The sequence below is a fragment of the Fusarium flagelliforme genome (genome assembly GCF_020744385.1).
Source record: "Fusarium flagelliforme strain FIESC 12 MPI-CAGE-AA-0113 chromosome Unknown B0J16scaffold_7, whole genome shotgun sequence".
In the NCBI taxonomy this organism is placed as follows: Eukaryota; Fungi; Ascomycota; class Sordariomycetes; order Hypocreales; family Nectriaceae; genus Fusarium; species Fusarium flagelliforme.
Window position 1 is genome coordinate 1,460,273 of NW_025763509.1, and position 25,480 is coordinate 1,485,752.

The 25,480-nt window shown below is 48.4% G+C and overlaps 11 protein-coding genes and 1 non-coding gene across 12 annotated transcripts; 6 read left to right on the top strand and 6 right to left on the bottom strand.

The window, feature by feature from the left end:
- Positions 1 to 24: 24 nt before the first annotated feature.
- On the bottom strand, positions 25 to 2,150 carry B0J16DRAFT_375472 (major facilitator superfamily domain-containing protein). The gene is made up of 2 exons (XM_046130695.1): positions 1,146 to 2,150; positions 25 to 1,091 (listed from the first exon to the last, which is right to left on the bottom strand). The coding sequence occupies exons 1-2, from the start codon at positions 1,848 to 1,850 to the stop codon at positions 396 to 398; spliced, it is 1,401 nt and encodes a 466-aa protein (XP_045979006.1). The 5' UTR covers positions 1,851 to 2,150; the 3' UTR covers positions 25 to 395.
- Positions 2,151 to 2,219: 69 nt separating this feature from the next.
- On the bottom strand, positions 2,220 to 3,884 carry B0J16DRAFT_273630 (Alpha/Beta hydrolase protein; the record flags this gene model as incomplete). The annotated part of the gene is made up of 2 exons (XM_046123649.1): positions 2,220 to 3,608; positions 3,660 to 3,884. The coding sequence occupies 2 exons, from the start codon at positions 3,882 to 3,884 to the stop codon at positions 2,220 to 2,222; spliced, it is 1,614 nt and encodes a 537-aa protein (XP_045979007.1).
- Positions 3,885 to 5,035: 1,151 nt separating this feature from the next.
- B0J16DRAFT_404437 (kinase-like domain-containing protein) lies at positions 5,036 to 6,709 on the top strand (the record flags this gene model as incomplete). The annotated part of the gene is made up of 3 exons (XM_046132803.1): positions 5,036 to 5,087; positions 5,396 to 5,893; positions 5,955 to 6,709. 3 exons carry the CDS (start codon positions 5,036 to 5,038, stop codon positions 6,707 to 6,709), a joined length of 1,305 nt encoding a protein of 434 aa, XP_045979008.1.
- Positions 6,710 to 7,426: 717 nt separating this feature from the next.
- On the top strand, positions 7,427 to 7,766 carry B0J16DRAFT_388492 (uncharacterized protein; the record flags this gene model as incomplete). Its single annotated transcript, XM_046131749.1, has 2 exons — positions 7,427 to 7,534; positions 7,590 to 7,766. The coding sequence occupies 2 exons, from the start codon at positions 7,427 to 7,429 to the stop codon at positions 7,764 to 7,766; spliced, it is 285 nt and encodes a 94-aa protein (XP_045979009.1).
- A 721-nt stretch (positions 7,767 to 8,487) lies between these two features.
- On the bottom strand, positions 8,488 to 8,979 carry B0J16DRAFT_388493 (uncharacterized protein; the record flags this gene model as incomplete). Its single annotated transcript, XM_046131750.1, has 2 exons — positions 8,488 to 8,683; positions 8,747 to 8,979. 2 exons carry the CDS (start codon positions 8,977 to 8,979, stop codon positions 8,488 to 8,490), a joined length of 429 nt encoding a protein of 142 aa, XP_045979010.1.
- Positions 8,980 to 9,419: 440 nt separating this feature from the next.
- Positions 9,420 to 10,680, bottom strand: B0J16DRAFT_404440 (uncharacterized protein; the record flags this gene model as incomplete). The annotated part of the gene is made up of 1 exon (XM_046132804.1): positions 9,420 to 10,680. Exon 1 carries the CDS (start codon positions 10,590 to 10,592, stop codon positions 9,420 to 9,422), a length of 1,173 nt encoding a protein of 390 aa, XP_045979011.1. The 5' UTR covers positions 10,593 to 10,680.
- Positions 10,681 to 11,548: 868 nt separating this feature from the next.
- Positions 11,549 to 11,638, bottom strand: B0J16DRAFT_t300. Its single transcript has one exon. It is a non-coding gene; the product is annotated as a tRNA-Ala (tRNA).
- A 4,005-nt stretch (positions 11,639 to 15,643) lies between these two features.
- On the top strand, positions 15,644 to 17,186 carry B0J16DRAFT_358087 (regulator of G protein signaling domain-containing protein; the record flags this gene model as incomplete). The annotated part of the gene is made up of 3 exons (XM_046129568.1): positions 15,644 to 15,718; positions 15,778 to 17,061; positions 17,118 to 17,186. 3 exons carry the CDS (start codon positions 15,644 to 15,646, stop codon positions 17,184 to 17,186), a joined length of 1,428 nt encoding a protein of 475 aa, XP_045979012.1.
- Positions 17,187 to 19,428: 2,242 nt separating this feature from the next.
- B0J16DRAFT_388497 (uncharacterized protein) lies at positions 19,429 to 20,199 on the top strand (the record flags this gene model as incomplete). The annotated part of the gene is made up of 1 exon (XM_046131751.1): positions 19,429 to 20,199. The coding sequence occupies one exon, from the start codon at positions 19,429 to 19,431 to the stop codon at positions 20,197 to 20,199; it is 771 nt and encodes a 256-aa protein (XP_045979013.1).
- Positions 20,200 to 20,857: 658 nt separating this feature from the next.
- B0J16DRAFT_324128 (uncharacterized protein) lies at positions 20,858 to 21,679 on the top strand (the record flags this gene model as incomplete). The annotated part of the gene is made up of 1 exon (XM_046125809.1): positions 20,858 to 21,679. One exon carries the CDS (start codon positions 20,858 to 20,860, stop codon positions 21,677 to 21,679), a length of 822 nt encoding a protein of 273 aa, XP_045979014.1.
- Positions 21,680 to 22,262: 583 nt separating this feature from the next.
- B0J16DRAFT_183687 (uncharacterized protein) lies at positions 22,263 to 23,660 on the top strand. The gene is made up of 2 exons (XM_046122675.1): positions 22,263 to 23,251; positions 23,307 to 23,660. Exons 1-2 carry the CDS (start codon positions 22,509 to 22,511, stop codon positions 23,572 to 23,574), a joined length of 1,011 nt encoding a protein of 336 aa, XP_045979015.1. The 5' UTR covers positions 22,263 to 22,508; the 3' UTR covers positions 23,575 to 23,660.
- A 536-nt stretch (positions 23,661 to 24,196) lies between these two features.
- On the bottom strand, positions 24,197 to 25,212 carry B0J16DRAFT_388500 (uncharacterized protein; the record flags this gene model as incomplete). The annotated part of the gene is made up of 2 exons (XM_046131752.1): positions 24,197 to 24,812; positions 24,863 to 25,212. 2 exons carry the CDS (start codon positions 25,210 to 25,212, stop codon positions 24,197 to 24,199), a joined length of 966 nt encoding a protein of 321 aa, XP_045979016.1.
- Positions 25,213 to 25,480: the final 268 nt, after the last annotated feature.

Here is a 25,480-nt window from a genome sequence, read left to right on the forward strand (position 1 = left end):
TAGTGGTGGCAAAGAGAGGGGGCACATGGGCTTTTATATTTATTGAATAAGCTTTAAGAAATCCTACAAATTTCTCTTGTTGTAGCCTAAGCCTCAAAGGATAATTCTTCTGACATCCACCCGATAGAGCATTGTTGAGTAGATGGGCAGGTGGGTAACAGAGGAATTATCCTCTAAGGTTTAGGTTTCTATAATAAAGAAGTCTAACTATTAGTCTAAGCTAGCATAAAGTGACTGAACGATTTCGTCTCTTATGCCTCTAGGGGCCAATTCTTCTGATACCCTGAGGATGGGATACGGGGTACCAAGGGAAGCGTGATGGTTTAACCCTTAGAGTAGCAACAGTTAAGCAAATGAAGATGCGCAAGACATCCGTGCAAAAAAAGATACTTTTCTTAATCCTTCTTCTTCTCGATCTTAGGCAAGCCAACCCAAATACCCATCAAAACAACCAAAATAGCAAGAATAATCGGCTGCAGAACCTGAACGCCCTTCGCCTGCGCAATTGCGCCAACAGCAAAAGGTAGTACGGCCGCTCCACTGCCTCCAAACGCAGCAGCAAACCCAATAGCACTAACGTGAAGATGTCGCGGCAGAAGCATCGTTACAGCAACGATCACGCAGGGAAACATGGGACCTAGGAAGAAGCCCTGCAGAGCAACGGCGACGGCCGACACATGGAATTGCGGCACGAGCCAGAAGACGAGCTGAAGGGCCATGGTGATGGGGATGAAAATTAGAAGGGACAGTTTGACACCCAACTTGGGGATCACCATGCCGAGGATCATGCGTCCTAGGGTTATGCCTAACCAGAAACCCACGGCTGTCATGCCGGCGTCGAAGGGGTCGGCATTACGAACGCGTAGCATGAATTGCACGACCCAACCACCGAGAGCGACTTCTACACCGACGTAGCCGAGGAGGAACAGGGCGCAGAGCCAAACGACTCGCGCGTGGGGCATGACGAAGAGTGCAGACCTGGTACCTTCGTTGCGGGTGTCAGCAGCATAAACCGTCTCGCGGTACTTCTGAGCTGTCTTGGGCCAGAATGCGTATGTGAGGGTAGCAGTCTCGAGAACAGCCATGCCCAGCTACGTCAGAGTTAGTTTCTGTGGCGGAGACTTTGAAAGGTTTGGGAAACTTACAAGGACGTAATAAAACTCGTACCAGCCAAGGTTGGCTTGTGTGATCATGCTGGTCGCAATCAGAGGGCTTACAGTTCCTCCAAGACCATAGCTCGCATGCATAAAACCCAACAGCTCATTAGATCTAGCAAGATTGCCGATATATGAGTTCCAAGCCGCAAGACCAATGCCATTACCCAGACCAGCGAGGACATACGCCAGAACCAGTACAGGATAAGGCGGGTGCTGGGACAGGATCAAGTATGTAAGTGCATGGTAACCACCGCACATAAAGGCAATCCATCGCTGGCCAATTCTCATGTGCAAATAATTGTTGATCGCCGCTGAAACAATGAAGCCAACAAAGGGTGAGAGGAAGATCAGCGAAACGACCAGGTACGACAGCTCATAATATGTCTCGAGGTAAGGAATCAAGGCACCGTAAGCTGCATCATTGGCGCCCGAGACGAAAAGACTGAAGAACACAGCTCCCACCCGAAAGACGTTGCCAATTGGCTCATTCCATTTCTCCACGACAGCAGCAGCTCTGGGTGGGATCGCTTCATCGGCTGCGGCATTAGCTTGGTCTTGATCTTGTTCATCATCATGAGATCCAAGCCGACGTCCAGCCGAGGATAAAACAGGGTTCGGCTGTTTCGGAGCTTGACGAGGGAAATCGAGAGTTTCCAGCTCTACAGCCTGTGTTGGATAAGAAGACGACGCCATTGTGGATGAATTGAGCCTTTGAAGGTTGAAGAATTAGCTCAGTGGCTTCTGATAAAAATTTGTTTTTGACTCATCCTGTTGTAGATAGAGGGCGGGGGATTAGGATTGGCGCTAGCTGGGGTGCTTATCAGAGCCAAAATGTGGCGAATTGGGGAATCACCATCACTGAACCACTAAGAGGTCAACCTTATTGTTGAAACACCAAAGACTTAGAAACTCTGAAAGAAAATGATTGGAAAAGAGGTATCAGTTACGTATTTAATTGAGGGGCGAGAAAAAATGTTACATCACTTTAGGAGATATCAGTATAAAGTTGGCGCATGTACACTAAAAGTCTTCAATTAATTTTACCATATCTCATCAGGTTGGCTATTGACGAATATCTCCACCGATGGAAGAAAGGTAATGACACTTCTTCTGTAACTCCTGGCTTGGCTTATCCATCTTGGTGCCACCACCAGTCTCAAACTTGATTCGCTGCTTCCCCTTCTCAGTCCAAGTCTCCCACTTGACAGACCCCTCATGACGATGCATATTCGGGTCCAAAGTTCGGATGAAACTCGACCAGTAGCCCTGAACAACCGGGATGACAGGCCCGTTCTTCTCACCAGGAAAGTAACTTTTCGGGGGACTGTTGTTACCCAATCCGGGTCCGAAAATAGCGTTCAGCTCGGCGACGTGAGGAACACCAAGGCCCTCGGCCATCTGATCAGGGTCTTCGACATCGTACCAGTAGTTCCAAGACTTGGGTACACCGTGCTTGGTAAGGGCATTGGAGATGTACAGGTCGGGGCACATATATCGCATATCGCTGTAGGCAGTGCTAGCCTGTCGCCAATAGCAGCCAGCGTTAGGGCAGGTGTCGTTCTTGTTGGGATACAGGTCGTTGATCTTGCCGAGCTGCTCCAACGTTAAGAAGGGGAACTGGGCTTTGAGAAACTCGTCGCTATCGGCAATGCTGGCGGCATCTCTAGGCGCAAAGGAGGTTCCACCATTGGTGTCGTCGCCTGTGATAAGAGGGACCTTGATGAACTTTCCCTCGTCGAAAAGCTTGTAGGTAAGGTCAGGGACCAGATCATTGTCGAGGGCAACAGTCCACATGAAAAGAGGCGCCTTGGAGCTGCCTTCGTACGGGATTCCTTTGTTCGCCTTTTGGACCTCCTCGGGTGACCTGGATCGAATGCAGCGCAGTACATCCTTCTTGGAACCGGCACATCCGAGGCGGATGGCCAAGTTGTTGTATTGGTAGGCTGATTCCTTGGCAGTCAAAAGCGTGCCAAATGAGATGGACTCAGCTGCAGCGCCATGGAAGAGACCCTCGTCCCTTCCTCCGTACGCGCTGAGATGAAGACTGACACTTGCGGCGCCGGCAGAGTCGCCTCCAATAACCACATGATCCGGGTTACCGCCGAATTTGGCGATGTACTTCTGAACCCACTTGAGAGCCTTGCGTTGATCGTGGAGTCCCAGGTTGGGCGTGAGAGCATCGCCATCGCTGAGGAATCCATAAACGCCAACACGATAATGGATGCTCACAACGATCATGTCCAGATCACCAGCCTTGACAAGACCGGTTCCGTTGACATTGGGGTTGGCATTAGAGTTGAAGCCGCCGCCCTGGATGTAAAAGTACACGGGAAGGTTCTCTTTGCTTGAAGCATGTGTTGGCGCCCAAATATTGAGGAACAGGCAATCTTCATCTTCAGTGTCTCCAATGACCTTGGGATCGCTGCCGGTTCCGATGCAAACAGGCTTGCGCTGTCGTTGACGTTAGCTCACAGTCCATCATCGTGCATGATTGAAATTTACCTTGGTAGCATCCTGAACTGCTCGCACGCGACTTGGATCTTTGGGCATGCTCCATCTCAGGTCTTTGACTGGCGCAGCACCATATCGTACACCAAGCCATTCCGAGACGCCATTTCCGAGATCTTTACCCTTGTACTTGCTATATCCGAGGTCCACCGTAGGATCAACAGCAACAGAGGGCAAGACCAGCGCTGCAAGCGCCAACAGACGAGACACGGACTGCATGATGAAAGATACTGCGCAGTCGTATGACATGAAGAAAAAGAACATCATGATGAAGTTCATATAAGCCAGTTTCGGCTCTCAGAAGTTGAGTCCGCTCTCGGCGCTTCACCGGCGCTTTATTCCAAGGTTGCTTGAATCCATTTCAGCTTTTGCCTGAATTAAAATCACGAGTCGGCAACAGTTTTGCTGTATCGGGTCAAGTTTGTGAAATCTGGGGTAGCGGTGATGAAATGTGTGGGGGACTGGGGAAAACACCAAGGATGAAGCTCTGGAATTGGCATGGTCTGTCCAGCATTGAGGTGTTATTAAGCACGGATCAGGTGTTGTTCCGTCTAGTGCATTAAACACTTGATCAACTCGGGTTAGCTCGTCGCGATATGTCGGCAAATGGTTCCATGGTTTGCCGAGCCGACGACAGGTGCCAATAGGCTGACAGATGATTGCCCTGAACATCTACAAGCTATGTTAGTCGACCAAAGATGCGCGAAAGCTGGAGGTAGATTATTGTCGTCATATTTAACGTCGAGGTAACAATGGAATGCCCATCGAAGGTAAACGGGATCAAAGTCTTAGGATAGCTTCCATAAGTCTTGTCAGAATATTAGGCCATCAGTTTTGAAATGCCTAAATTTTAGAGGATGAGTGCATGAGTAGGTACTTGTAATTCCGCCCTGACTTCTTTTGAAAGCATCTTTTGGAAAGACCCATGGTCACAACGTTTGCAGTACCAAGCGACAGGGTCTGTTACTGACTCATGGATCCTGAGATCGAGGAGACCGACGAAACGTAAAGGAATTGGGACTGAGGGCTACAACCTTTAAGGAATAGCTTTTGCGCAGTGATTGGAGGGTTCTTGGTGAGGTTAATATCGAAGACATTTCTTACAACATGCTTCTATCTGAGCCAGATGAAGAACACAGCATTACTAAAGGAGATCGTTCTCCAAGACAAAAGGCTTCGTGGCTATAGCTGGGCAGCATAACTCTTTGTATAAGTCATCATCGTGATGGTAAGATAGATGTACAGGATTCGGCAATAACTGACCGGACGGAATATAGGAAAATTGTTCCAGTATCTTTAGTGCCTCTTTACGTGCTTATACTTCTGTGGCCCTTTCTTATTGAGAGAACGTTACTGTAGGTTTGTTAAGTATGCCTTTAAGAATCAAGAGCTTTGAAAGAATTAATCACATCTTATCTAATCGTAGGTGAAGAACCGGTGTCCAGCTTTCTAACCTCCACTATCAATTGAATTTGCCAGGTGGCAAACACCCGCCTGCACTGCCCAAAACCTTTATCGCGACCGTAGCAGAGAGTCACACGTGATACTGCTGTTTTCACCTTTGTTCGTCTTTTCATTATTTTGACACCATCATCAGCCAATGCATCTCGCGATGCGACGCTCGCTTTCTTTCCTTCCCAGGGGGTTTCCCTTCCGACCCTTTTGTGTCTCCCAGTACTCGCGTCGCGCTCCATCTTTCTCAACGTCCTCGCACTCAACCAAGCCGACAGAACTTGAAGAAACGGTCTGGTACGAATACACCGAAGATCCTCGTGAGCCATACAAATACGGACCTGGAGGCTACCATCCCGTAATGATCGGGGATGTTCTTCACAAGAGATACCACGTGCACCATAAGCTTGGTCGCGGCGGCGTTTCGACAATCTGGCTTGCCAAAGATATGATACTATCCAAATACGTTGCTGTCAAAGTTGGCATAGCAGAGTCGGATAACAAAGAAGTCGAGATCTTGTCCAAGCTTACAAAGCCTACCGGTGGAAGCGCAAGCAGGGGCGAAGACATGATTATACCTGTTCTAGATTACTTTAGCTTGGATGGACCAAATGGGACTCATCCCTGCTCAGTCACTGTCCCTGCAAGATTAAGTCTCGCGAATCTAACCGAATATTGGTGCTCATGCGACCTTCCACTTCCCGTAGTTCGTTCTCTTGCCGCTCAAATGGTCATAACGGTGGCCTACATACATGGGCAAGGCTTTGTCCACGGAGGTTAGTAGGGATTTCGACCGTTTCTTCCTGAGACCGATTGCTAATGGTCATACTTTTCCAGATCTCCATTTAGGAAACGTCCTCCTTCAACTTCCAGAAAGGCTCGATACGATGTCACAGGACGAGCTCTACGAAGAATACGGACCTCCAGACCCCGAACCCATGATCCGAAGGGATGGCAAGCCACTGGCGCCCGGCGTTCCTAGTCACATTTTCGAACCTATCTGGTTTGGTATCAATAATGAGACCATTACCCTCCCCGAGTCCAGGATCTTGATTGCAGATTTTGGAACGGCTTTCTGTCCTGCGGAAGAAGACCGATTCCAATCATACACACCTCTCACGTATAGACCACCAGAGCCATACTTTGAACCGAAAACCCCTCTCTCATACCCGTCTGATATCTGGAGCCTGGGTTGCGCGATCTGGGAGATGTCTGGTGGAGGTGGATTCCTTACTGCTTGGCTCTGGGATGAGGTGGACGCCATTAACGAGCAAGTCGATCGTCTCGGCCCTTTATCACCTGAATGGTCGGATAAATGGAAGAGACCACCCAATAAGTTTGGTGTAGATGGAGTACCTCTTCCAACCGCACCAGACCAAACATGGGAGGGGCGCTTTGAAGAGACTATTCAGGAATACCGGCGAAGGAAGAATGTTGGAGCATTCGATGAAGATGAAATCCAGGCATTCCAAGAAATGCTCAAAGGCATGATTGTCTACCGGCCTGGCGAGCGGTTGACCGCTGAGCAAGTGCTGAATACACGATGGATGAGAGAATACGCGCTTCCTGAGTGGGAGAAGATTGGGAAGTGATACAGTACTTTTGATCCCTGTATAACATGTGCTTTCACATGACTTCGGTCTTTCGGTTCGTTCATGATGATTATGCTGTATATCACAACCCCGCTTTGTTCAACTCAGGTACATTAACAACACCACTCAATACTATCAGACTATATCAGGCAACCTGAGAGATTCCTATATCAGACTTCTGCATATCGACAAGGTCTTTTACTAGTCTCATCAAGTTCCTTGCTGCTATGTAACAGTTCACTACCACCTTCTTAAATACCCCAGACTCTAACACAGAACAAGGATAGTGTTTGTGGGGAACCCTGCTCCCGTTTCATGCAGATGCGGCACATCTTTCCCATTATACTTCACATGCGTTGCGTTATGGAGTCGTAAACCTCGGCCGATCGCGACTTCTCGTCGGCCGGTCGCCATTTGTGGACTCAAGTCCAATCAGCATTGATCTACAGGTCTAAGCGCCCCATGGGGAACCGTGGTCGACGAGAAGCAGGATGCGACACGGCAATGATCTTCTGAGACGTCGACCAACAGCGCGATGTGGACAAAAGTTCGTATTCACATGCCCTGTAGGCGAAGGGTAAACGCGGAGAAGGTGCTTGATGGTCAAGAGAAACGCCTATAAATACCTTGGCTACTCCCGTCAAATTGAACACAAGCAACTCAACAATTCGCAACACAAACCGATTCCTAGATCAACAATCCCAGCTATCTTTCATCATGCAATTCACCAAGTTCATCGTCGCCGCCTTCTTTGGTACCGCCTTCGCCCTCCCTCAGGCAGCACCTACTGATTGCCCTGCGACATCCGCTATCCCCACCTGCGGTGTAAGTGACACAACAAACACCCAAACATCATACGCACACTGACAAAGTCCTCAAGGCGCCTTGCATCACCTCTGCTGCCGCTGCAGCCGGATGTACGGACATTCCTTGCCAGTGTTCTAGCTCCGAAGTCATCCAGGCTTCAGCTATTGACTGTGTTGTTGGAAACTGTGGATTCTTGGAAGCACTCAGAGTCCAGGCCTCTGCTGCTGCCGTTTGCACTGCTTGTGCTTAGACAGGATGTATCAAGCCATACGCAAGCACGGGGCGAGACATAACGAAATACAAGTAAATTAGTTCCGTGAAAGAGTCCTCATAATTCGAAGTCCCACGTGTCGGTTAACTAGTTCGAGATTCATGAACCTATGGGTAAGTCATTGCAAGATGAAAAGACTGTTATATCACGGCATCGCATGAGTTTCTCCGTCGGAACGTTGATCTAAGGCTGGTTATTTTTATTGGCTATTTGTTCCTGAGTATATCTTCATCTGAATGTTGAGCTTACAAGATTCTTCTGAGCTACCACGCCGCCTTCTCTGCCTGTAGACACTCCACTGTATTGGACTTCTCCCTCTGCAGAGCCTCTTCAATGGTACCAAATGGAATGTCAAGCCGTTCCTGGATCTCCAACGGCTCTAAATCGAGAAATTTGAGATCGTTTCTTCCAAATAACCTGGAACTTGTGTCCAAAAGAACTGGGTCCATCTTTCTCGACCTCCTCAAGAGTCATCCTGACTTGCCTGACCTCTCTACCACTGACTCATTTGAGAATTTCCTGAATCCTCTCGAAGTCGAGTAGCTCACTTGCTAGGTCAATCTCCCGTCCCCTATACCTGACATGATCTAGTGAAACTGCAGCAACATGTCTTCTAAGGCTGTCCAGGTAACTTGGCATCATCTGTCAGAAGATTGTCGAACTCCTTATATGTTGGAAGATGGTGAAAATTCCCGTTAACTCAGAGGAGATAGAAGTTGAACTGAAGAATGGCTGGTCGGAAAGTGGTGTAGAATTGAAGTCTACTCCATCCAACAATTTCCTCAACTTCGTAATTCGAAAGGTAGTACATGTCCAATTCCGGGATAATAATCTTGATGAACTCGGTATCCCAAAACTTCCCTTTTACGGGGAAGATACTCGCAGAGGCCACGATACTATCAACTCCAGCTTTCTCGTAAGCTTCATTGACCGTCTTAGCTCAGGTTGCTTCCAATCACGGGAAAGGGAAAGTATTGAGAAAGACTGCTGTGCACCCTTGTGCGGCTTTGAAGACGTCGTCGAAGTTCTTGCTTTCGTCATGAAACAGTATAATGTTCCGACTGTTCAAGAGAGCTGGAATTTTGTCGAGATTACGAACGATAGCGTGGATCGTGACGTAGACTTCAAGAAGGTTCTTGATCGCCCACTGGCTCTGCTGACCCGTTGCTTGTGTGATGAGGTAGGCAGCCATTTTTGTTGTTTTTGTTCGATAATGTTAGAACCAAGTGAAGTTTTCAACCTTGAAAAGAATTGCTCTGGGAAGGACGAGCAAGGTCTCATGACAGTTAAAGTACTCATATCGCTAATCATCTATGTCTTGCAATTCTGCAATTACTGATAAGCAACGAGCGACAGGAAACTCCTGCCCCGACTGCCAGTTATGGATGGTTAATCGACGGCCGTCGTCCGTAATATCACAAATCTAGCCGTGTAAGTCATGCGTCAATGGTCTGTCAGTTACGCCTTATTAGTAAACGTTCGTCATTACACTTCGCTCCAAAGATCTCTCGTGCCAATGAAGGGATTGGATATTTGGCCAATTAGCAAAGGGCTTTGTCACGTCGACCAGGCACATGCAGACGCTCATTGTTTAAACTTGAAATAGTAGTGGTATTGATGTATCTATCTAATTTACAGACCAGTCTTCTTCAGGTCAATGACACTCAAGCTGACCTGGTTGGTAGAGCTAGGAGGCAACCATCCACCACCAATGATGAGCAGGAAGTTGTCGTTCTCCTTGAAGGTCATAAGACCACGAGTGTAAGCGTTGGGCTGAGGAGTAGCGAACTCGACCCAAGAGTTCTCAGCACCAAGGTTCTTGTTGACAAAGATCTGGCTCTGGCTTCCAGCGCTGACAATAATGCTACCATTGGCACCACCGACAGAGCTCCAGACAACTGTGGGGGAGCTGACGGGGCGAGTGCCCTTGTTGGAAACGAGAGCGATGTCCTTGGCGGCAGCGAAGTTGAGAGGGTCGGCGCTCAGGCGGTAGTGGACGCGGCAGCCGTCGGTGCCGCAGGTCTCGTAAACGAAGATGTACTGGCCGTTGGGGAGGAGAGTAATGCCAGGCATACCAGGACGAGCGTTGTAGTTGCTGTCAGCAACGTCGTTGACGAGAGCGGACCAGCTGACGAGGTCAGTGGTGGTCTGGTGAGAAAGCTTCTGGCCGTGCTTGGGGTCTCGCTGGTCGGCGTAGTAGCAGACGAGCTTCTCCTTGTAAACCATCATGTGAGGCTCCCAGACGGGAGTCAAGCCGTTGTTAGGACGAGCCTCGCCACCCGAGGCAATAGAGCTGGTGAACTTCCAGGTCTTTCCGCCATCGGTGCTAGCATAAACATCGATCTTGGTCTTGCTGAGGTCGGTAGGGATACTGTTTCCAGTAGCCAGGATGGTGCCCTTGGGCCATTTTCCAATAGCACGGGGCAGCTCATACAGATCAGGCTGGTATCGCAGTCCCCAGCCGTTGACGGTGTCCTGGACCTTTCCGATCTGAGTCCACTTCACACCTCCATCAGTGGATCGGTAGATGGGGAAGTAGACCAGAGGAGGCTCGGGTGAGTAGTTCTCCCAGGTGGAGAGGAGAGAACCATCAGAGAGCTGAATGGCGCGAGCGTAAAGCACGCGAGGGTCGGTCCATCCGGCGTTGGAAGGCGGTGAGAAGATGACGTTGTTGGAGAAGGTCGAAGTAGGAACAGCACGCTTGACCTGAGAAGGGGGCTCTTGAACGCCGGAGTTGGCAGTAGGGGCAGCCAGAACAGTGGAAAGACTCAAGAGTCCTCCCCAGAGAAGGGATTGGAAACGCATGATTGCTATGAGATGCAGATGAGTGGCACGATCTGTACTCTATCTACTGACGATCTCTCGGACTCTTTATACGAACTGCGTCTATGGCTGTAGCCTCGGTATCAGCTTACAACAAATCATCTCGTGATGATGCCAATACGATTTCGGGCTATCTACCGACGTCCCAAGCGATGCTTAATTGTAGCGCCGGCATATGAATGGTGCGGCAGAAGCATTCAAGGTGTCGTGACCTCTCCGATTCAGGAAAACAGCCCGCTTGTACCCCTGAAGCCTTGCTTTGTTTGCGGGGACCCCGCATAATGGTTATGCTATGTGCGGGGGAAGATCAGAAAAAAGAAGTTGTCGCGACTTTTCTTGATTGGGTCGACGGAGAGTCACTCTCCGTATGGGGCTTAGGCCTTGATTTGGGTACAGGGGATGAAGAAGATCTTTTGCCTGTTTGTGACGTAGCTCAAAGTATGAAATTATCTTGGAGTCATGCAGATTGAAGCGATTCAGCCAGATTGGTCCTTTTTGTTGGATTACCCCTTGTCTTTTTCTCTTCGAGTTGGAGAAAGCGACATGCGCTCCAATAAGAAGCTTTTCGTCGACGTCTTAACTATGAATAGACATGTGAAATACATGACTTCATAACCTTTATGAGGCTATGCTGTACCCTGTAAATAGCGCTTTGACTTGTTCTCACCGTTGCCAATGTCAATTAAGCTCGTCATTGTGGAAATTTGAACCGTTCCATATAGCTATTGTGGAGAATAGATGAACGGGTAATGGAAAGCCCAAGTCCAGGCCGGAGGTTTTTGAGCGAAAGTTAACTAAACACCGCGATGGAAAAAAGAATGTATCTCAATGACACCTTTGAAGAAATGTACCCGAGATAAACTACAGTACCACGCAGCAAGTTCAGGATGTCAGGGAGCAAAAAGAGCGGATAATAGTGGATTTAAACCACCAATTTTTGGACGAACAGGGAATCGAACCCTGGACCACTCCCAGATTATTCAGATGAATTATGCTAAGGGAGTATTATACCACTAAACCATTCGCCCGCAGCGAGCTTTTACTTGTTGAAAGTCCTGCTCGCAATTGGTGTTTATACAGGCTTCACAGAAATAAGCCGAGTCTGGATTGTAACGATGATAGCTGTCTCGGCACATTTAATGACATTCGTTAAATGAATTGAGTTTTAGTCATAGCATTATTTGGCTGGCAACACGTAAGAGAATGTCAATCATGTAGGTTTGTTGTGATTATTGTTGTTGTTATCAAATGTGGACGATAGTATCATTGTCATCCGGGAGTATCATGCAAGAATACACAAGGGCACTCTAACGCAAGCCTAATTATATAAAGTTTCATATTGATTCTTATCGTTAAAAATCCCTTTGTATGACCCGGTAGTAAAACGTTTGTATTGTTCTGCTTTGTTTGTTTAAATCGCGTTTTCTGTCTTGGCCTTAGGGTAAGCGATCTCAAACTTCTACATAGCAACACTGGGAATTATGCAACCAGTTGCACTATTATGATACGAGGAACTCCGCGAGCTACATTGATTCAGGTATTTCTTACTACTAAGAAGTCTCATAGTTTTTCCGACTTGCAAATACCGTACTGTTCAAGTTACTAGACTCCAATACCGGGGCGTCCAAGTTTTACTTCGGCGCAAGGACCTGCGCTGGCGAATCGAACCAAGATCAATTGCTCTATATGGGATTCTTCTTGTGACCGGGTGGGCAAATCTGACCGGAATCCCGAGGGTTCCGAGACTCGAGTCGCATCGCAAAGATTCCCGCACTAGCCCTAACAGTCCACTTAGTCGCTTCGTCAAGGTCTTCAGACTTGAGACATACTGGATTGTGCTATCGGTTCTATACGGATTGAGGCCTCACAGACATATCTCTCCTTCCAGTGGATACAGTTGAATCGGTCTTTAGTCGTCCCACGCGATCGCCGGCATATATCTACTGACACTCTGCTCAAGGCCAGGCCTCACAGACGTAGTGTGTGGACCCCAAGAGCACGATATCTAGCCCTACAGCGCCATCGCCGCCGTATAGCTCAGGAGTGACAGCCACTCGACTGAAATTCGAGCCTTTACGAAGTGCCGTTTCCGTGCGGATGCAGTTCCCGCTCCAGCCTCGACCCACGATGCCATGCAGCCACGTGTCGTGCAAGATTAGCTCACCAAGCTATTCTCCTAGTTGAGGATCTTGCTGGTCAATGCCGCGGAGGCGGGCGTCGTGCTGATAGAGAGAGACTTGAGTAGGATAGAGCTTCGGCGTCAGATGGAGCTGAGTCAGTGTGGTAGAGCTTCAGAACCAGCCATGAGAGCTCCGCTTACGCAACGTCCAACGGTTTTACTGGGGGAAGCTTTGAGGGGTTCCTCGACGGCTTACAAGTCCTCAGCATATCTTTCAATAAAGTGCTCTGAAGGACGATATGAACTTGCCAAGTAGATAAACTCAGCAGCCTTCATCTGCATTAGACCCTTGTTATCTCTGACCCGGACCCCTGGTAAAGAACAACGCCGTGAGAATGTCACTATGTGTCAAAGTCAAGCTACAAACCATAGCAATCTCGACAAAAGCCAAACTAAGCCTGCACAGGCCACAGCCTCAGCCATAGTCTCGAGCACGAAAACGTGTCGGCCACGTGGGAAATTGAGACTAAAATGGGCCGACTCGGCCTAGAGGGCCTCCGGAAGGGCGGAAGATGGGGGCAGGGGACCCTGCGAGTCAGTAGATGAAAGGTGGCTTGGGTACGCTGTCAACCTTTTTACGTGATAGTTAACGGATCAACAGGTTCCGGCTGTCGTATTCATTCGGATAATATTTGTTGTGAACTATTGTCTTCAAGTTGAAGTGGTTGTGTTGACATTGGTTGTTGGCCGACATCTTTAGGAAGCGAAATTGGGTTCGAAAAGCGATGATGGTGCGAACCGTAGGAGCTCGAGTGTTCGGGTCTGTAGCCACCCGATGAAAAGAATGGGTCAATGCAGGGTCGTCGCATATGAACTCCCGTGATAGCTTGATAGCAAAGAAGGTAATAACTTGTGGCCTGGGTACAGACCGCCAGCGTAGGGCTTCGTAGACGAAATGATCGTCCCGAAGACAGAGCGCGTATTCCAGGGTTCCACGTGGAATAATGCTCCTGAATCGTACCATAAGCTCTTTTTACTCCGAGCACAGATCAAAATTTGACCTAGGGGCAGCGGAGCCTCCATCTCATCTCCCACGCGAGAGTGACGTTGCTTAGCTGCTCCCACAACAGCGACATCGCAGCGTTCAACGAGCTTTATTTAGCTTACGAGCCACAACAGTTAGTCCATGTCCAAGTCCCCGCCCGTTGAGAAAAACCCTGATTTTAACCCTATTGGCGCAGAGTTGGACTATCCCATAATATCCGGGGGGGAGGCAGCGGAAGATCGCCGCATAGTTGATCACCCAAGCAAATGAGAAATGACTAGCAGTGGACTAGCTAGCGCAGTAGAGAAAAAAGGTGAAAGACAGGAAGATCGCCTAGCTTCATGTTCGTTGGAACTAGTTAATCTTAGAGTGGGCTTATGAGAAAAAACGATAGTATGGGCGCTTCTGTAGGCTGGGCGAGCGGAGTGGCTTGGCTTGGAGAGAAGGAAGAGAAACTGAAGAAACCAATCGGGGATGCCATCAATAAAAAAAATGAAACGTTCGAGAAGGAAATACGAGTATCAAAGTTTAACCAATCTACCCGTCATCAACGTTCGGATTATTCCAGACCTCGGCAATTGTGCATAATAATTTCCAGGTCGGGTTAAAGGAAGATCTCGGAGATGCCCGCGCAGGAAGTGAATCAGGTAGATTGACGAATGGGCAAAGGGCGGAATTATCTCGTAATTTGCGTCTTCTTGTTCCTAGCGTAGGTTTGAGCCTCAAGGCTTTAGCTGAGTCAGGGTTGGTCTCTTGTGTTTTGTATGGCCGGGATATGTTTTTCCATTCTTTACGGCCGAGTCTTTGATAGTGTCTTAGCCGGTGGCTTATTAGCGCCAAGCGCTAAGTCTTGAGCTCTGAACCAAAGGCCGTCAAAATTCGGATCAATGTCTCCCATCTTCCTCTAACCTCGTAAGCGGAACCGCAAGCAGTAATCTGCAGAGAAATAAAAAGTGGACGAGCGGAACCGGGAAGGTCAGCTCCTTCAATCACAATGTAACATGGCGATCTGCAGTGTCGATCACTCATTCGTCAGCCAATTATTTTTTCAGTTTCTCAAGAAGGAAACAAAAGGCGACCAGGTAGTCGGTAAGAATATTGCTTTGTCGGAAGAACAGCTCCTTAGCTGAATGCAGTTGCTTCTCAGGATCAGGTTTACCGTAGTATGGATACAGTATTGGGATTTTTGTAAGGGCCAGGGCTCTGTTTTAGGCGGCAACAGAATGATGATTGGCCCAAAACCAAGTACCAAGGCCCTAAGGTGCCGCTGCTAAACTGAAGATGCCCTAGAACCAAACCTTGTTGCTTTCGGGAGTCTCAGAAAAGGGTCAGAGCCAAAGCCACAGCATAATTCTAGGGTGTACCTGGGAATAAACTTGCAGACTCTGACTCTCTTTGCATGACACGACATGGTATGGCATTGCATTGCATGAGATGGCTGGAAAGGCTGAGTTGGGCTGAATCATCAGGGCAGAGCCAGCCTGTTGGTCCATCCCTTGTAGATATCCCGTAGGCACGGACTAATGGAGAATCCTAAAGAGCGTCGGGTCGGGTCTGAAGGATGGGATGGGCTAATTTACCATGTCGCAACACGTGGATTTTCTTCAGCTAATCTGCATCAAGATCTAGCAAGTCGCGTGGTGTTGCGGCTTGCCATGTGGTTCTCCGCTTTATTATCTCCATAACAGGAATTGCCATGCGCCCGCACGAGTAATGCAGGGCCCCTTTCCTTTCTTTATCATTCCGTGTCTCCGCACATCATCGACCTTGAAGTCTCGTGCCGTGGCAATCTTCATTTTTGATTCGAAAGTGATGCTCGAGACAACAGGCTTCTCCTTGGATAGGCGGGCTTCCACGCATAAACCAACCATGTCGAAGGGAACAATTACACAATCCTCGTCGCGCTTGCTGTGCGCAAACAACGACGATCGACCACAATCAAAGGTTGGTTACTTTATTTCCCGGATATACCCGGATGTCCTCTAACAATTGCCTACTTCCAGGACCTCCAAGATCTCTTCTCCGCCCTACTCGCCAGTCTATTACCTCTTGTTCCTCACCGTGTCCGCTTTATCAAGATCGAACATACCTTCCTCGCCGAAGATGCCATCCACAACCTCGGCAATCTCAAATTGACCCAGTCAAATCGCATGCCCGATCCCAACAACCCCTCAGGCACCGTCGTCTCCACATCCACAACAACCTTCTCCATGAACAAGAACACAGCCCGAAATCTGTGCCAACAATTTGTCGACGCCCGCTATATCGAGTCTGCCGATGGAAAACCCGACCAGTTGTTTAAGCAAATAGGAGGAGTGTGGAGGCCAACCTCAAAGGGTATCACCATCTTCGACTGGTTCTGCCAATCCAATGGACTCTACCAGGATCAGCTAAGCGAGCTGCACTGTCTCATCACAGGGCCTCTTTTGTACCTGGAGCGTGATGTAAAGACCGATCTCTGTCATGTGGATCGAGCAACCACTGAAGTTGTCTTTTGTCGACTGATCGGAGTTGATGGACGAGGAAAGAAAGGCCCTTACTCAGAGGGTGCAGTAGGTATTAGACTTCAGCCTGAGCGTAAGCTTAACGGCCGCACATACCACGACACATTTACCGGTTTGGCAGCGGCTGAGTGGCTGCGAGACAACACAACATGTCTTGATCTACGAGAAGCCGTCAACATGGCCACTCACTTCGTTCACTACAACCTCATCGAGTCAGTCAACGCCGACTTGGCCTACATGAACCAGTTCGCCGCCTGCAAGCTCTTCCAACCTACACCCATCTCCATCTATCAACTCTCCGAGCGTGGCCAGGACCTCGTCGACACCAGCTCATCCAGCCGAGGCTCATCACAAGGCAAGACCGATGCCTCCTCATCAAAGGGTGGCGTCAACGAAAGCAACCGTCATAAGCTGGAGAAGATCCTGCTCGACCCTACATTACGTCTACTGTTCCGTGAGAACCTACGCGAGACATACTGTGAAGAGGGTCTTGCCTTCTACGAGCAGGCTGATGTGATCATCCGTGACGCCAAAGCCATGCTCGAGAAGAAGGACTCCGATGATGCGATGAACGAGACCTTGTCACAATCCCACGTCATCTTCAACACCTTCCTCGCTCCCGGCTCACCACGCGAAGTCAACGTGAACCACAAGATTCGATCAAGTCTTATGCAGCGTATGACCAAGGCACAAGCCCTAGATGCCACTGTCGCGGATACCTTGAAGGAGGTGACCGCTTTACTGGAGACTGCTCAAGATGCAGTCTTCAAGCTAATGGCCACTGTAAGTTTGCCTCTATAACCCATTCTCATAATGAACATTTCACTAACATTATTCAGGACTCTGTACCCAAATTCCTTAACAACCCCGCCGCCGAAAGCCGACTGGTACAGGCTGGCGTGCGGTAATACGATAACATTTCATACGTCTGATGCATTGGAGAGGTTTCCCAGTATTTCAGCAAGCGAGCATGGCTAGTATGCCACCTACATTACATTATCCTAATGTTTCTAAATTTTCTTATGTCTGAAAAGAAGGTGCCAGAGGATTGGAATGGTTGGACATGATTCCCCCATAGAATAGAGAAGGGTTAGAAAGAAGAGCTGGATAAAGCAAGGCAAAGGCGCTGGGGTATAGCCCACATACGCGGTGGCAGTCAGCGGATGATCAATATTTTAAACATAGAAATGGCTGAAGCCGACAATAAATACACGTAAAATGTTTATACATCAAGTCTGCTACGGCCAGTTGAAAGTCAATTGAGAGGAAAGTCTGATGACCACAAGCCCTGTTTTGATTTGAATTATCGACGAGTACATCTCTCTCCTTCCTATATCGGCATACCCTCATTATTTAAAAGCCAGAGCTTCCTCTAAAGACTAGGGTGATAGAAAGAACAGGCCCAAAATATAGTCGGAAACGGAGTTCAGTGGCCAGGCGTCAGGAGACATTTCCGGGCCACCTGCCAAGTTACATGTCTCGGCCTTGGATGCCTCGATGCCCTACTTAAGGTCGAATCCACCAAAATAGACCCTCAGCTTCACTCGGAGCTTTCCATCTGCTTGCTCAACAACCCATGAGCCCTGTGAGCAACAGCATCCAGCTCCCCTCCGATATCCCAAACTCGATCACAAATTTGAGCGAGCTCCTTCTCTAGCTCCTCACACATATCGGCCCGCTGGTTGACAGTCACACCGTTGACCACAACACCCCGAGAAAGCAACTTCTGGTATTCTTCAATGCTTTCTTCGCATTGCTCCATCCTGTCCCAGAGTTTTCGGCGTTCTTGTCGAAGCTTTTTAGCTGCGGCATGCTCCTCGGAGACTTGATCTTGATCGTTATCGGGGACGAGTGTGGACTCCGTAGCTGTGTAACTTGTTAGGTCATGGATTTTGGTGTCAGGGTGTCAGAAGAATTGGCCCCTGGGGGTATCAAAGATAAGATAACTTGGTAACCCTATGCGAGCTTAGGGAAGTAGTTAGGCTATTTTAATAAGATAGCCTAAGCCTTAGAGGACAATTCTTCCGACACCCACCTAGTTTGGGTAGTGATGGGGAAACGTACATGAGCGCCTGAAGGACTGAGCTTTCTTTTTGGATGGTGTAGACTTGCGAGGGCTCTTACGGATACCCTTCGGAGAGGCTTGGTTCGAGATGGAAGGACCCGGAGTAGAAGTCGTGAGCTCGGCAGCATCCCTATCGTGGAGAGCCTCGACCTGCTCCGGGGGCAGATCATTGACTGGATATTCATCAACCTTCTGATACTCCTCTGGGCTCCTGGATATGACTCACAATAACTGAGATCCATGCGGGCTGTTCTGCGACGCAAAGCACGAGCTGGAGAATCCTCTTGGGTCTCCTGCCGGGCCATTTTCGGTAGATGTTACAGTGTGAGATGGTTGCACGGGCAGATCAAAGTGTTCTTTGCAAGGAATCTGGAAGAGAGAAGATGAAAGAGAGGGAGAAAGTAGATCACGGCCAGCATGATCACCCGTCAAACGATTTAATTGCTTGAATAGTCAAGCGCTGGCATTGTCAAACGAGGATGCCTGCAACCCTACGGCAAACGTGGCGACAGGTTAAAGCGGGGCTACCAGTTTCAGTGAGGTGAGCGACGGGCTATTGCTGACAAACAGCCAGTGAAGATAGAATTGTTATAGGTTTGTGGCATAATATTGTACGCTAGGACATTGGTGTTTGTTTGTTATTCGATTTGGTAAGGATGCCGGGTAAAGCAAAATACGCCCACACGTAACGGATAGGAACAAATCTATTCCCGATCTTCATTGCATTCAGTCCTCTGCTGAGATGCTCGGGCAGGCAGGAGGATATGCCCCGCAAGATAACTTGTAAAGCACCACCGCTTCCTATACCTTCAGTAACTTTGTGCCTCGTTCAAGCGAGGAGATCGTTTATACGTTCAACGTAACACCGTGCGAATCACCCAGTAGCATTACTCATGGACTCTCCATCGATCCTGCTGTTAATATAGCTGCTTCAGGTATAGTCGTTTCCAGCTCATTCATGTTCTTTCTAATCTTGACTTTTAGCCATCGCTCAACTCAAAAACCGTCACCTCGAGGTCCGAACAGAAACTTACAATCGCTTCCTGACAGCTATCAGTCTCCAAGAGTCGAGTGCCGGCAGTAACATGACGCCATGCATGCCACCGAGAGAATGGTATTCTCCTCCAAAACAGCCAAGCTTACCACCCAACGAAGCTGGATCTCCTCCTTGTGAGGATGAAGAGATCGCATCTCATGAAAAGCCTACCAGCGACGATGCCCAACAGAAACTGCTTCCGAGGGCACGGTCAAGATATAGCAAAGATCAGCACGACATAGCCAAGCGTTACAACAAAGTCCTAGACAAGACAATCTACAAAGCCAAAGCTCGTTTGAATTGGCGGCGAGAAATATTGAAGCTGAACGATCGGCGGGCGGAAAAGTGGAAAGAAAACTTGGAACTAGCGACCCATGACTACGATGAAGCCTATGAAGATGCGCTGCAAATTCGTGTTGAGGCGGACAATATCATCAGCTTTATCAGTCTTGCCGAGAAGATGCCAGACAGTATCAAACCATCACCCGAAAACATGTCATCCTACAAGGAAACCTTGGCCGACTTCGAGGAGCGCTACAGGGCTAGAGTGGAGTTGGAAGAAATGTACAAACGCCGGAAGGGAAGAATATTTGGAATGCTTGAGAAGCTGTCACGGGAGGTCAAGGACTGGGAGGGGAAGATCCAGGAGGATAGTGAGACGCTAGTGGAGATTGAAAGGGAGCAAAGATATGCCATGATGGTTGAGCAGCTTGCTCAGATGGATGGGAAGGATGGCATGAGGCTTGTTGAGGCTCATCCACGTTTTCTCAATGATCTAGAGGCTATGATAAAGCATTCAGAGGGCGAGGTTCGACATTGACAGCATGGAACTTTGTAGAAAAGAACTTCCACATTGTCGTCAGTAGAGTTCCAAAGTCCAAGGAACAAAAAGGCTTGGTCACCTCATGCAAGATTAGGCTAGAATTGAGGCTTTTGGAGGTTAAAAGACAATTCCTCTGTTACTCACCTGGTTGTGTTGGTCAGTAATGCAACGCAGAGAAACCTGCGGCGTACCTAGGAGTGGATCGAGCCAAGACTGGCAGGGTGCCAACGCAACAGACGGGGTGCGTTTTACTCCTCGATGACGAATTCATTGCTTGACTTCTGAATATTATACTGCTTTATTTCAAGAGCATTGTTGGTTCCGTTTGGTGAAATACCTGTTTAACCAAAAGATCGCGTCGCTGTTTATTCTCCAAATGCCTCTTCAGATCAAAGCGTCCATGCTAATAATACCCATGCATAGCCAAGCCCCAGGATACCACCAACATCCATCAACCAACAACTACCAAGCCGGCAACACGGCCAGGCAGGTACACCAATCATGGCAGAGTAATCTTATATGTAGGACCCTGGGGTTTTGTTCCTACAAGAACCTGATCACGTCTTTCTTTATCCATGAATGTCATCGTTCTTCACACCCCATCAGCATGCACATTTCACACATACCGTGTACCTTCTTGGTATGCTGCTTTCTCATGCTTCGCAAAGCAGCAGCCGAGGACCCAACTAGGGGCAATCCCCCCCTCAAAATTGACCTGGTTTTCCCGCGCAATGAGACATACAACCCATCGCCGATGTTCCCTATCGTATTCTCTTACGGAGATCCCGAGTTTCTACCACTTTTCGAACCAATTGTTTCATATACTGTCTGGAACTACAGCAACTACAACAAGTCCATTCACGCTGAGCTAAGAGAAAAGCCTTTGGTCAACCACTCTAGCAGCAGCCCGCACATCGAATTCGATTACTATACGTATCCTTTCAACACGGAGGGTACATGGGAACTATCCGTCCACCTTCGCTGGGCGAACTGTTATATGCAGCCTCCTACGGAGCGTTATCCGGAAGAAAGTATCAGGTTAAGGAGAAATGCCACCGCTGTTGGCACAGTCGTTTTCACCACAAGAGGCCCCTTGAAGCAAGTTGACCTTGTTGCCGCGACCAACAACGAAACTTGCTCGACCCCTATCGGACTCTCCGTTAACTTTATAGAACAAAAGGTACCACCATGGGGCGACAAGAGCGATAATGACTTCGAAGGATTCTATTGTGCCTTAACTCAATCTCTAGTCGAGGCAGACAGGTGCGCCGACACATTGGTCCCTGCAAATGTATCAAGCATCGATGCTACAATGACTTCTTGGCAGTGCAGCTGGCCCGGAGATGAACCTGATGGAGTGGATTGTAAGACTTGGAGGGAAAGTTTGGAGAGTACGGCCCTTCGAGTCGTTGCGGGAGGGGCAACTTGTTTGGCTTTCATGTTGGGGGTCATTGTTTATACCTATACGCTCATATAATCTTTTCTTCAAGAAATATTTCTGATACCCTTACACATTAGCCACAGACATTTTTCTTCTATAAGACCATGACAGTATCTGTGCATCACAAGGGTATCAGAAGGATTAGCCCCCAACAATATAGAAGATGAAATAATTTAGTTATTTTATGCCAGTTTAGAAAGACATTTCGGCTACTTTATTATAGCAGCCTAAGCCTTAGAGGTTAATTCTTCTGTTACCCACCTAAGTCGTCCCAATGTTAATGATGTGCTCTCGTGTGTAAATCAGGCTAAAGTTAATCCCTTCCCTAGCGGTAAAACAAAGCGGCCAAATACTACCTAGGTAACCTAGGTAAGCAGGCAAGAGCAACTAAAAGTCGTTCCTCATGCTCTCGGCGGTCAAACCTCATGAAAACGACACCCTAATTCCCCAACCCTGGATGGTCTCCACTGAAAAGTCGCATGTTTAAGGGTCCTTTTGTTTGTCACACTGCATGGGTTACACCTAACTGGGGTTTTACTCCATTGAAGAGTACTTGAGCCCTGCCGAAGTCCGACAACAGCGAGATTTATATGCAGGTGAACCAACAACCAACAAATGCCCTGGCACCCCAATGTCAGGCACAGCACTTTGATTCCTAGAACCAGTCGACCGTTGGGTGCTGTGACTAAAAGCCCTCGTCCTGCACCCACTTATTCTACTCCCAACTCTCAACACTGATTTCCTTCTCTTTTTTGACTCACTCAATCATTCATTCTCTCGTTCACTCTCTCCATTGAATTAAGCCAACTGTCACCTTCACTGCATCATATTAGCCCTCTTCCCACTACCATATCCGCGGTCCACTATGCTGACTTTAGCATGGGCACGATCCACCCTTGGCATCGCCGGTATCCTGATTGCAGCCAGTCCAACCGTGTGCCAGGCTAACGGGACGTCCGAGACCATTCCCAGGGGAGTCCAAACAGGAAAGTGGACGGATTACAACTGCCCTGATCGCGTCGAAGATTTATATCGCGATTACGACGAGTGGCAAAGGTGGGAGCCTTTGCAAACTCAAGACGCGTGGGATGACGCCATCAGGATCTGGAAGGAATGGGACAGGCCGTCGAAACGAATCACTTTCACGTCGTCTGTTGCCACGACTGTCAAACTGGCTGATGGGCCAGACTGTGGATTATTGGTGGGAGCAGTCTGTGACTGGATCTGGTGTAGCGAAGAGATGGACACAAGTGATTCAGGCCCGGCTGCACAACTACTCTGGAATTCGTTTGCTGGTCTCAACGAGTTGTTCGTATTACTTGACCATGAGCTGAGCAAGGCTGCAAATCAAATAAGCCAATCCCTGAGAAATTCTGGGAACGACTCTGCTCCAATTCCGAGGGGAGGTGATGACACCTACTTTTCTGCAGCCAAAGACCTTCACATTTGGGGTGCAGGTAATCTCACAGAGTTGTTTTTCAACGAGTCCCTCACTTATCTCTGGAATTTTACCGAGAACCAAGGCCCTCGCGATAGTCTCAAGAACGCTACCATGGCGATAGTTGAACAGAGCATAATTGTAGCCAACGATATGATGTCAACAGAGAAGTAAGAATTTGCATGATGAAGCCTCTTGTCTTTTCAAATACTGACACCCACCTAGGAAGGGCTGGAAAGCGGAGAATTTTACTTCTTTTGACGGCTATGTGGTCGACGTGATCAAAGGTTGGCGCAAGGCAAACGCCAATTTACTGTATTGGACCTTTGGCGGCTCCGACGAGTCTATCGACATGCTTTGGACCATGATGTCTAGCGCAAAGTTGATCAGTCGTCGCTACCTTCCCAAAGGCAGTATGAACGCAAGGAGGAAGAATCTCAAAGCTGCTATCAAGAAGACTTTTCACGCATATACTAGCCCGGATTTATGGTAATGGGAGAGGCACAACGAGGATAGAATGATAAGCGCTAGGAGCCTCTCCTTGGGCTATACAGATTAATTGAGCTGAGGGCATTCAGGTAATTAATAGAAGAATTATCTTCTAAGGCTTAGGCTTCCATAATAAAGTAGCCTAACTCCTAGTCTAAGCTGGCATAAAGTGACCAAATTATTTCGTCTCTTATGCCTCTAGGGGCCAATTCTTTTGACACCCTGACGAGGAGTTCCAAAAGGCAGCTAACAGCACGTTACTTGATCCAGTTTGCCGCTTTCTACGCGCGAGGGCGAAGAGTGTTGAAGATATGTTCCTCGACCATTGTAATGCCATGAACTGGTCCGGGACAAATATCACCGCCATTCATCTCACGTCGACCGTTGAGCCGCCACCTTCAAAACATTGCTTGCTACGTAGCAGAAAGCTGTCTACTGGGGGTTAGGTTGTCAGAAGAAGTGATCGCTGAGAAAACAAGACACGAAACAATTTGGTAACTTTATTCCAACTTAAACTACCACATGGACTCCTCTGTCCCTGTAGCCTAGGCATTAGGAATGATTTAATTTATTCTAGCTGCTATGGCAACAAAGCCATGACCAACATTCTCAATGTCGTGCAGTGTCTACATGTCTGCAACATGACGACCCGAAATGGCATCATTCAGATCATAGGAACCTTTAATATCTTCCTCAGGCCGCACACCCTTGACCAAACAGAAGTCGCCCTCACATTTAACCGAGTCAATTTGAGTCTTCGCATACTCAGGCTTCAAGGTATCCTCCCGGAAGTGGTCAGGTGCCTGTAGATCACGTTCAAAGTATCTGTAATTCGCTCGCGGCGTGTTGAAATTCCAATCCGCACTCGTTCCCTCGCCCTTCTCGATCCTTATATCATCGATGGAAACTTTGACGGCCTTGCCCAATCCGATACCCCTTTGACAGGCCACAGAGATGACCAGGGGCGTTATTCCCTTCGAGGGACACATTGGTACAGTGACTTTCTTGTAGCAGTTGGGAACGACAATTCGTGGATCGGCATGGGGGTCGACGAAGAAGGGAAACCCTACTCCGAGGTCGTCTAGTTGCATTACGATGTAGCATTGGTCTCTTGGTCCGACCCCCTCCATTTCGACGATCCGGTAGTGGAATGTCAGATAGTAGATCTTGAGTGTTTCTATTTCTTTGAGGTGGACAGACCAGACTTCTGGTCGTTGGTCTGGGTTGGTGAGAGTAAACAGCCTTGAAAGCTTGTTAGTACGGACAACTGCAAATGCACCTCTGCAACTTACAGAGAATTCTTCCCTTTGCGAGACAGTGACTCGTCCTCAACAACCTCAACACCCTCGCCCACTATGTTCCATGGCTTGCCCATGTTCATCTCGAAGCTTGGATTGGGGACAAGAACCTTGGGTCCCTTCAATGTGCCGTTCCTCTCCATCTCCAGCTTTTCAGGGGACGGAGTCCCAGACTCTCGGTGCCAAGTTTGGAATTTATTCATCCCTTTAGCTATATGCTTCTGGTCCGTTTCGATGAAATAGTTATACTCATCAACCGGCTCATAGTTAAAGTCGGGAACTGGTTTATATTCGTAGGCCATTACTGCTGGAAGCAGCGTCAAGGCGAGGTAGAAGAACTTCATGCTGGCACAGTATTGAGCGACTGCCGTGAAACGAAAGTATACTGTAGTTGTATAGTGCCGCGTTATTGAAGGGAAAGACGCCCGTCGAACGTTTTCAAAACGGCTTGACGTTCCAAGTCGCTATGTTCATCGGTGAAGAACCGCGGAGGCAGCCAAGGGCTTTAAACATGAGAAAACTTGCAAAGCACGTGAACCATCCGTCGACATTCGTACCTTAAGCAAAGTGTCAATAAGAGAAAATGGATGGTGGTTCCGAAGAGGGGTTGAA

What these genes read in the sequence shown, in the direction of transcription:
- B0J16DRAFT_375472 (XM_046130695.1), bottom strand. Translation starts at nt 1,850, where the DNA reads ATGGCGTCGTCTTCTTATCCAACACAGGCTGTAGAGCTGGAAACTCTC. An exon ending in ACGAGTTTTATTACGTCCTT is followed by an intron (nt 1,092 to 1,145) that starts GTAAGTTTCCCA and finishes ACTCTGACGTAG; the next exon opens with CTGGGCATGGCTGTTCTCGA.
- B0J16DRAFT_183687 (XM_046122675.1), top strand. Translation starts at nt 22,509, where the DNA reads ATGCTGACTTTAGCATGGGCACGATCCACCCTTGGCATCGCCGGTATC. An exon ending in GATATGATGTCAACAGAGAA is followed by an intron (nt 23,252 to 23,306) that starts GTAAGAATTTGC and finishes ACACCCACCTAG; the next exon opens with GAAGGGCTGGAAAGCGGAGA.